This window comes from Arachis stenosperma, chromosome 9 (genome assembly GCF_014773155.1).
Source record: "Arachis stenosperma cultivar V10309 chromosome 9, arast.V10309.gnm1.PFL2, whole genome shotgun sequence".
In the NCBI taxonomy this organism is placed as follows: domain Eukaryota; kingdom Viridiplantae; phylum Streptophyta; class Magnoliopsida; order Fabales; family Fabaceae; genus Arachis; species Arachis stenosperma.
The window spans coordinates 162,064,194-162,074,355 of record NC_080385.1 but is presented as its reverse complement, the minus strand read 5'-3'; the positions used below and the strand labels follow the sequence as shown (position 1 = coordinate 162,074,355).

General features: G+C 33.4%; 2 protein-coding genes across 2 annotated transcripts; one reads left to right on the top strand and one right to left on the bottom strand.

The window, feature by feature from the left end:
- The first annotated feature begins 1,409 nt into the window (after positions 1 to 1,409).
- LOC130947540 (hevamine-A) lies at positions 1,410 to 2,645 on the top strand. Its single transcript, XM_057876235.1, has one exon. It carries the CDS (start codon positions 1,427 to 1,429, stop codon positions 2,315 to 2,317), a length of 891 nt encoding a protein of 296 aa, XP_057732218.1. The 5' UTR covers positions 1,410 to 1,426; the 3' UTR covers positions 2,318 to 2,645.
- Positions 2,646 to 3,536: 891 nt separating this feature from the next.
- On the bottom strand, positions 3,537 to 8,559 carry LOC130947539 (receptor homology region, transmembrane domain- and RING domain-containing protein 2). Its single transcript, XM_057876234.1, has 4 exons — positions 7,993 to 8,559; positions 7,385 to 7,615; positions 5,659 to 6,063; positions 3,537 to 4,666 (listed from the first exon to the last, which is right to left on the bottom strand). Exons 1-4 carry the CDS (start codon positions 8,171 to 8,173, stop codon positions 4,098 to 4,100), a joined length of 1,386 nt encoding a protein of 461 aa, XP_057732217.1. The 5' UTR covers positions 8,174 to 8,559; the 3' UTR covers positions 3,537 to 4,097.
- Between the last annotated feature and the right edge of the window lie 1,603 nt (positions 8,560 to 10,162).

Genomic DNA, 10,162 nt, shown 5'->3' with positions numbered 1-10,162 from the left:
GTCAAAAACCCACGTTTTAATGCATATAATAAATGTAATTTTAAGTTATTTATAACATAGGACATAAAAGTAGTTTTAAGACTTAGTCGTTTCGTATAGGATTAAAGAAACCGATTTCGAAGCTTATTTTTTAAGTTTTTTATATTTAGGTTTTCATAATATATGTAAATGATTATAGACAAAAAAAAAGTTTGTATTGGCGTAGTATAAGTCGCTGACCAATGAATTGCTGCATGCACAAAACGATATTCGAATCTCCGACACTTGCTTAAGTGTACTAGTAAACTAACCACTAGACCAATCCAACTTGGTTTAAGTACTCCATTATAAATGCAACATTTCAATTAATTTTTTTTCCTGTTTAGATTAGCGAAGGTAGGCCCATCTAGGTAGTGGGCCAAGCAACCTTATGAGACTTTTATGTAACTGTACTTTCCAGGCCCTAATCACTTCCTAAGAAGCACTCACAAAAATAAGGCCATATATTAGGGAAAAAATCATATTACAAATGGGAGAAAATTCAATTATTATCTACAACTAAATGGGCCTATGCTACAACCTTTGGCATATCAACTATTAATCAACCATAAAGCTACATCTCACCTCTCACATATCAATTTTATACGTATTATCTCAACAATTTAATTTTAATGCATTATTAGTCTAAAATAATTTTATACGTATATCTAATTACTTAACATCATATTAGTAAAAATAACTACTTTTTTATATTAATTACGTGAATAATCATCTAAAAAAATGGATATAATTATACTATCAGTACATCAAAATTAAATTCTTTATCTCAAACTAATTGTTATGAGAACTGATACCTGTAACGATGCTCAAATCAAAGAATATTCAAAGAGATATGGTGAAACTAGGGGTTGAGTTCATATCTTGGAGGAGCTAAGAGCTCTCTATTTACAAAAAGTTTTGGAGTTTGTTAGAATCCATTGATTTGAGGAATTGTTGTGATTTGCTTCATCTCAATTTATGGAATATCGTTAAATAACGTATCAATTCAAATCTCGAATTATTGTTGGCCTCCCTTTGGGCTCTATGGTCGTGGAGATGGGTGTGGCCAGTAGGCAGATCCGGAACAAAAATTAACTAATAAAAATAAAAATAAAATTTATTTCTTTTCGGTTTTTCCTATAAAAATTTCTACAAAAGAGGGTATAATATCATTTTTTAATTTAAAAAAATCAGGATGACGGTCGGTGGCGCCTGGATGTGTTTTCTTGAAAGAGCTTAATACTCAAATATGGAGTGGTTGGAAGGTTATTAAACGTTGACTTATTCCCTTGATGGCAAGTGGGAAATGGATTCCCTCTTTTGTCAACCCACATTATCTTTTTGGTACCAATCTTCAACCTGTAAATCTATATAAATATCATTAATTGTGAAAGGTTTTAATTTGAAGATGGCAAACAAGTGTAATGCTATTTTGTCCCTCCTCCTCCTCCTCCTTGTTGGAACATCACATGGAGGTGGCATAGCTATATACTGGGGTCAAAACGGCAATGAAGGAACCTTATCTCAAGCATGTGCCACTGCCAAATACTCCCACGTTAACATAGCATTCCTCAACAACTTTGGCAATGGCCAAACCCCACAAATGAACCTCGCTGGCCACTGCAACCCCTCCATCCTCAATTCATGCACCAAATTCAGTGCTGAAATCAAGGATTGCCAGAGCAAAGGGATCAAGGTTTTGCTCTCCATCGGCGGCGGCATCGGCAACTACTCCTTATCTTCAATTCAGGATGCAAGAAATGTATCAAAGTTCTTGTGGAACACTTTCTTGGGCGGCAAGTCACCTTCACGGCCGTTAGGGGATGCTGTTTTGGATGGCATAGACTTCGACATTGAGCTCGGGTCAACCGCAAATTGGGAGCACCTGGCGCGGTTCCTAAAGGCTTATAGCCGAAGAGGAAGGGAGGTGTACCTTGCTGCTGCTCCTCAGTGTCCAATTCCCGATAGGTTTTTAGGGACTGCCCTTAACACAGGGCTCTTCGACTTTGTTTGGGTTCAGTTCTATACCAACCCTCCTTGCTCTTATGCCAACGGTAACATAACTAATCTTCTCAATTCTTGGTCACGGTGGACGAATACTGTCCCCGCAACCAACATATTCTTGGGGCTGCCGGCTGCTCCGGCTGCGGCCGGGAGCGGTTACATTCCTCCTGATGTGTTGACTAATCAGATCCTGCCGGAGATCAAGAAGTCGCCAAAGTATGGAGGGGTGATGCTTTGGTCAAGATTCTATGATGTAAAGAATGGGTACAGTGACTCCATCGTTAGCAGCGTGTGAATGTCAAGATTTAACAGAGTAGTTGCAATGAAACAATTATTTTTAAGTGAAAACTCATGTTAGATAAAAAATCAGTCAAATCATTTAATGATTTTCAGTTATCAATTTCACCTAAAATCAACTGCATCTGAATTTTCATCTTATTTGTATGGTTATTTCAATTCAATAATGAGGGGAGAAGAAAGCAATTTCTTTTTCCTTTAATTTGTTGTGCTTTCCAACTTGTTTGAGCATACTGCAATATTCATGTAGGAACGTGATACAAAAGCAAATAAATGTGATACAATTGCTGTTTTTCAAAATTAGTTGAATTGCTATCCTTTCTCCATTATATGCTTTTTTATTTAACAAGCTGAATTGCTAAAGGCGGCTGGCGGCACTCAAGAAGGGAGAAAAAAAAATTTAGATTAAAGAGAGATTTATTTAATAGAGAAAAATGCTATTTGGACCGCCCTAATAATTGTCTACCTCCAACAACAAATAATTGATAACTTGGTATAAATATCTTTCTTAGTGTAATAAGTCGGCAACTTTTGTGGACTTCTGCACCATTTTAGCTAACATATGTTTTAAAATTAAAAAAAATATATATATTAAAAATATAAAAAAAATTACAGGTTTATTATATTTATTTTATATTTATTATACTTAAAAAATAAAATAATTTAGTTATATTTTTTCTCAAACATCAATATAATATATTTTTTATAAAATAAGAATAATAATATTTAATAATATTTTATAACTAAACACTATATTTATTTTTAGTTCATTTTAAACTTGAGGTTATTAGACTACTAAAACAAACTTATCTTATATCATTTCTAATTTTAAATAAATAATACATATTACACTTATAATTATATTTTAATAAATATTATTATTTAAATCTCTATTATTTTTTCTTACAAAATAGTGATTATCGATACGATATTTTAATTAATTTTTCCTGTTTAGAATAGTAAAGGTAGGCCCGTTTAGGTAGTGGGCCAAGCTACCTTATGAGCCTTTTATATAACTGCACTTTTCAGGCCCTATATACTTCCTAAGAAGCAGTCATAACAATAAGCCCATATATTCACAACCAAAAAATAAAAGTTAACTGCTTAAATTGCTTTTATGTTCCAAGTTCAATTATTAGGATCAAAATCATATTCAAATTGGAGAAAATTCAATTATTATCTATAACTAGATGGGCCTATGCTAAAACGGGAAAACCTTCGGAAAATCTACTATCAATGAACCATAAAGCTAAATCTCACGGATCAATTTTACATGTATTATCTCAAACTGAATGTTACAATTTACATGCTGAAGTATAGACATAAGTGATAAGACAAGACAACCCTCAACTCCCAAGTATGACATGAGCTTGTTATCATTGAATTCAAACATAAACAACTATCTTGGTTCACAATCTTTCCATGCAGCCCAACTATTTTTTCTTGTGTCAGCAGTTATTTGAAGAAACAAGAAAGTACTATACATACTTTGAAATCAAGGCTATGTAAAAGCATCAACAATTCAAAAAACTCATAACACACAATACAGTGACATCATCAACCTGAAATTGTTAGAACCTCGATCACCAAATGTAAAAATAAAACTGAAATCACAAAGGTGTTATACAATGTACTCCGGCCGCCAAGAAACGGGTAATTCGGCAAAGGGACGCGGAGGTTGGGGGAGTTGGGTTGCCGCATTGAAGGGAGGTGACTTGCCAATTACAGGATCAACTGCATGGACATCTGAACCGTGTGATGGAATCGGATCAACAATTTTAACACTCTGGGAGGGAGTTTGCGGATGCAAATGGCGAGAAACTCGCAGCTGACTCACTGTATCGGAGTGGATGCTGTCGGTGACTTGATGACCCGAGAATACTTACAGAAGCATTGCTTGGACTTGGAACATAAGCAGACATGAACCTTGAGTTAAGAGAAGACAAAGATGGGTAGCCCATGGAATGTGGTGAATTCAAGTGAGATGCTAGAGATCTTTGGGATGCATTCCTAAGGTCTACAGAGCTTCGACTGATGCTTAGCGATGGGGATTGTCGGTAGGACCTATAAGACGGCTGAACATAAGGGGTGCTAGCTAATGAGTGGTTGCGAGAAACGGACGAGGCATGTGAAGGTGGACGAGCAATTTGAATAGCTGGGGATGACGCTAATGATGACCTTGTAGAAGATAAGATGGAGGATGATACAGATGCTGGGCTGGCCGAAAGCAAAGGCGTGGATTCAGAAGGCGGAGGTTCGCTTAAACCAGTTCTTGCATCACGCTTACAAACTGGGCAAAATGTTCTCCATGAGGTAAGCCAAGAATCCACGCATATAGCATGAAACTCTGCATATAACACGTTAGGAAAAATGGAATTAGACCTAAATACAACAAGCATCAATATAAGCAATGCCAAAGCAGAATGCTGAAATTAATCTTCTTTAGCATTATTTGCTTAGCTAGTTAACATGGTACCAGGACCTTACAGTCTCTTATTCTACTTTCTCCAGATCTGATTCAACTAGTTCACTTAGCTTTCAAGCTGAGTGCTCGCCGATTTCTAACCTGTGGCAGATTCTCTTTGGATTAGGCTATTTGGTATCTACGATAGGGATTACAATTTCATCAGTTTCTCCTAACTAACTTCAGAAGTTTCAGCTTATGAAAAAGGGCCAAAGATTTCATGACGGTCCTCGGTTTTACAGTGTTTTAGTGTATATGGGACTAGATTGCTAATATGGCATAACTTTAAAGCTACTATTCAGAGGAACTATCATAATTGCTACATGGTTTATCACTTTAATTTCCCCATAGGTCTAAGCTGTTACTTTTTTCTGAAAATAAAAATATTTTTATAAGGATGTCCTATCCTCTTTTTGCAGATTTTCTTCTCTTCTAATAAAATTTATTTATATGTTTCATCACCAGAACATTTGTCAGAGCATCTAATGAACATAGTCCCAGTTAGTACGTGTAAGTATGACTTTGGGGAAGTTAAGGTAGCTCAGTTTTTTGGAATTTCCAAATCTTGAGGGAACTTTATATACATGCAATTCAGCAATCATGTAATGATGAATCCAGGATACAATTATTTTATTATTATTTTTCAACTTGTTTGTCTGGTAAACCTTTTTTTTTTGTGTTCGGCTTAATTCTAGCAGGTTATGTACGGTAAATGCAGAATAGCATTGGATTTGGTAGTCAACATCAAACAATAACCACTAAATTCCAACCAGACCATAGAACCCAACACAAGAGAATATCCTTTTTATAGAAAACAATTATTTTGAATGGATTGCATCTGAAGATGAAGTAAGATTTGGTATTGGAAGACTTACTGTGACAACAAGGAAGTATCCTGAGCTTCTCTCCAACACAATAATCTTCAAGACATATGGCACATGTTCTTGAGGTACAGTTGTCTTCTAAGACTGCAGTAAATATCAAACTAGGCATTGCTTTCACTAGGCGACTACTCATACCATGAAATTCACGAACACGAGAAGCTTGAGGCCTTTCCCTTCTTATGCGATGCCTACGAACAAAGAAACAGGTGGCAAGCACAGCAGACATTGCTAGTAGGGAAATAAATGAAATTGCCATGATTGACCATGCTGAGTTCTCAAAACTTGGAATAAGCCATAGCTCCACATCAGTCCTTCCGGCATATTCCTTTAGTAATTCACCTGAAGCTTTTGATATAAACACAGCATGTATTCTTATGCCAGCAGAATTTCCTGCCACTGGAATCCAACATAATAGTGAATTAGATATACGCAACACAAGATATACACATATATTGAAGGGGAAAAAAAATATATGGACATCTATCCAGTAATGAATCATCTTTAACAGCCATACTTTCACCATGAACTTAGTCAACTTACATCCTTCATATTGTGAACCTTTTACTCATGTATTGTATGAGGCTGGGTTATCAACTAATCATCCTTTTCACAAAGCTTTTAACAATGTATTTTAATCAAGTTACTAGTTACAACATTTCAACAGTTGTTCAGTCCTTGCTGATCCAAACTTCCATGTAAAGAGTATGACACTTTAGGAGTATCCTTTGCATTTAGTTCATCAGTGTTCAAATGTTCATAGAAGTTAAAATTTTCCAAATAGTTGTCAATCCTTTTTTATCCCGACTCCAACGGAGACAAAGTATGTCACTACTAGGTAAAACAATGAGGATGATTCTCTCTCTAACATTCCATCCAGCTTACCAGCATAAGCTTATCAACCAACAAACCCAGATAGCATGCATATATGAGGAATGCTAAGGGGCCAGCAATTTTGGTATTTTGTAATTATCAATTGGCCATCAGTAGTATTTTTAATGGTGTGAGATTACATCTAATGGTGGGAGATCACTCACTTTTGTTTTGATGGTTAAGTACTGGCCAAAAAATACAAAAATTGCTGATCCCCTAGACTTTTCCTAAATAAATTTTGGTTCTTCAGTGTTAAAATGCTCATAAAAAGAAAAGCATATATACTTGATTAGAAATTAAATAAATCCCTCGCCATCTTGTATTGGAGGATATCCAGACATTTGTAGTGAAAAACATATATCTTGCATGCTATTTAAAATTTTATGACTTACCATCCAGCTTAAACAAGGAACTACTCAAACATACAGAAAACAACAATGAAAAATCACTTCACATGATTGGATGGTCCAAAGCTATCAGAATCTGTCTCGAACATACAAACACAACATACAGACACACTCAACTATGATAGATTACTTCAAGCCTTATGCCTTCCAAGTTAAATCATACTCACTTATTATTTTAATCCAACTTCCATGGAAAACATCATAATCTCATTTTAGGTTTACAAGAACCATTTTAATGTAGAACCTAAAGCCACTATAGTGATTTTTTATAATCTACGTAGCAATTTTCTTTTCTCTTTTTTTTTTTTTTTTTGCTACAACCAGTGACTGAATTTGATGACTCACATTATCAGTAGAGAAAACCAAGCTTAATGCAAATTGCATGCAGGATGAGAATGATAAACAACAATATGCTGTTGCACGTAAGAATTGGTCATTACTTGCAACCAAGACACCACTATCCTCATTGTCATAGACAATTGCAGCTTTGTAGCCAGCCGCTTGTGCTCTTCTGACCTTTTCCTCAAAGCTACATCCTCCCCTAATCATCAAAACAAAAGGCAAACTCGCATTCGGAAGTTGTGGAGCTTTGTTCGAGAGGTCAGTGCAAGCATCAAGTGGCTCTGCCGAATATAAGACCCCACATTCTCCAGACCCTTTGATCGTCGGAGCTGAAATGAAAACAGCATTTGTGTCAAGAAACAAACCATTAAGAAACAAAATTACCATCAGCAGCACTACAAACATTTGGAAAAATGCACACCACACGTCAGTGTTCACAATTAGATATTTTTCAGCATCAAATAAAATCCTTTTTTCTTTTTCTTTTTTTTTTTTTTGCCTTGTTTTGCAGATGGTTTCAGACATAGTTTCAGCTGAATCAGTTTCTCACTGACAGAGACACAGAGCTTCACCAAAGACACTACCTAAGTTGAAATTTTCACCACTCCCAAATATTCAATAACCAAAATCACATTCAACCCATTAACTAAACAACCTTAAAAGTTAAAACACACGTCACATGGACACAAAAAAGAAGAAAACTCACCGAAATTAGCTTCGATATCATCGAAGGAGAGAGTGATGTTGTTCCCAATCAGCACCACTTTGGCAGCTGACAAAGCACACAAACCCAGCAGAGAGAAGAGAAAGAGGAGAAGATTCGAGGTACCCATCAGTGCAAAAGATTTGAAAAGAACAAAGGGGCAAAGCTTTTGGTTGAAAATCATGCAAATCAGAAAGCGATAGAAGAAATTTGGGGATTTTCTTTTACTATTTAGGGTTTTGGAAACACAGCAAAAAAAATAGATACATCAGCTTCCATCTCCCCAAAAAGAATCAAATGAGTCTCTATTCCTTTGATGCTTTTTCTCTGCTATAGGTTTGAAATTGATTGCCAATCAGAAAAACCGAAGAAAAAAAGAAACAATTATCCGAAAAATTGATTGCTGATACTAAATATCACTATTCTAAAAGAGAAATAAAAATATCACAATCTGGAACCAAATACTGAAGCTGCAAGTTGAACTTTCTTTTTTTTCTGATGAGTTCCGATTTAAAAAATTGAACTTTGTAGATAAGTCAGTTTGATGCTGAATTTTTGCCAATTTGGTAACACTATCAGAGAATTTTCTTTTTGATTTTTTTTTCTCTGTCCGGAGAAAAATAATGAAAATTATAAAATTAGATCATTATCGTCTCATATAAAATAAATAATATTAGGTAATCAGTTACTATATTCTATTTGCTTGTAATTTTCTACATAATTTTAATATTATATAATTATTATTTTTGGATGTATAAGAAACTGTGATAACATCAATATTAGTTGTTATTGTTAATAATTAATTAATTAATTAAAATATGGTAGGGTTTTATCGCACCGCCAGAAGAACCCTGGAATAATATGAAGACATGTGGAACCTCAACCTTTAATATTTTATTTTAAAAAATAATATAGAGTTTGATGAATACATTATACAAATGCAACAACATTCAAGAAGAAGCAAGTGGGCAAGTTGAGATGTATTTGGATTGGGTATTGTTAGGTGGATAATAATTTTTATAAATAATGTGAATGATAGATTTTAGAATTGATCTAATAAAATAAAAAAATATTTTATTTTAAATTATTTTTTAAATTTTAATATTAGAATAATTATTTGTATAACTAATGAATTAAATATGAGTAAATCGAATAAAAAAAATAATTATTTAATTAAAAATAATTAATATATTCATTTACATGCTTATTAAATTGAATATCTCACACATTTATTATTCATATTATTTAGTATTCGTTATGTATCTATATTTTTTCATTTGGATTAAGTAGTGGGGTTATGTTTTTTATGGTAAGTCTTCTGTGTGCTAACCTTGTTTAGAACCTTGTATACCACTAATTTTTCCCTAATCATGTGCATGCACCAAAGCAAAACCACGTTCTGATCAAGGTTTCCTTAAAAATAAATAAATAAATTATAAAATTAATTTTGATGCAAGAGCGTTTTTTTTTTTCTATCATTTAAGGTTCAAGCCATATATGCCTTTAAAATAAGAAATAATTGAATCATAACATGAATACATAGCTATGTGATTATGTTATGTAAGAGATATTTAATTTTAACAGAGAATTAAAGTTTTTTTTTTATAATTTACAATAAACAAACTTATCTTATTTTTATAGACAATATTTTGTTACAACTATATGATATATAAGATTAGATTATATGAACAAAACCGTAACTGAATGATAATTATGATTAATCAGAAGAATCTATGCATACAATATAATACAAGACGACCTTGGTGGTGTCGTCAGTACACCAATAAATTGCAAGTGGTTTTTTGCTTATTATTACCGGACAAAGAATTTTCATGGCTAAAAAGGATTATGTTTTTTTAATGTAAATTGTAACAGTCGCCTCAACATTAGAAAAATTAGAAAAATCATAATATATACTTAGTTTTTTAGATGATGATTTATATAATCAACATAAAAAATAATTATTTTTATTAATATATTTTATATAATTAGATATAATTATTTTACATTAACAAATATCAAAATTATATATATGATTAAAAAATTCAAATAATTAAATATGAATAGTGCAAAGTCTAGTTGGTTCAGATCCCTTCAATATCAAGTGAGTTGTCATGTATTGACAACTTTGATCCTTTGTGAATGTAACACGCAAAACACAAATCTTGCTATT

What these genes read in the sequence shown, in the direction of transcription:
- LOC130947540 (XM_057876235.1), top strand. Translation starts at nt 1,427, where the DNA reads ATGGCAAACAAGTGTAATGCTATTTTGTCCCTCCTCCTCCTCCTCCTT.
- LOC130947539 (XM_057876234.1), bottom strand. Translation starts at nt 8,173, where the DNA reads ATGATTTTCAACCAAAAGCTTTGCCCCTTTGTTCTTTTCAAATCTTTT. An exon ending in TGATATCGAAGCTAATTTCG is followed by an intron (nt 7,616 to 7,992) that starts GTGAGTTTTCTT and finishes TTTTCATTTCAG; the next exon opens with CTCCGACGATCAAAGGGTCT. An exon ending in GATACTTCCTTGTTGTCACA is followed by an intron (nt 4,667 to 5,658) that starts GTAAGTCTTCCA and finishes TGTTATATGCAG; the next exon opens with AGTTTCATGCTATATGCGTG.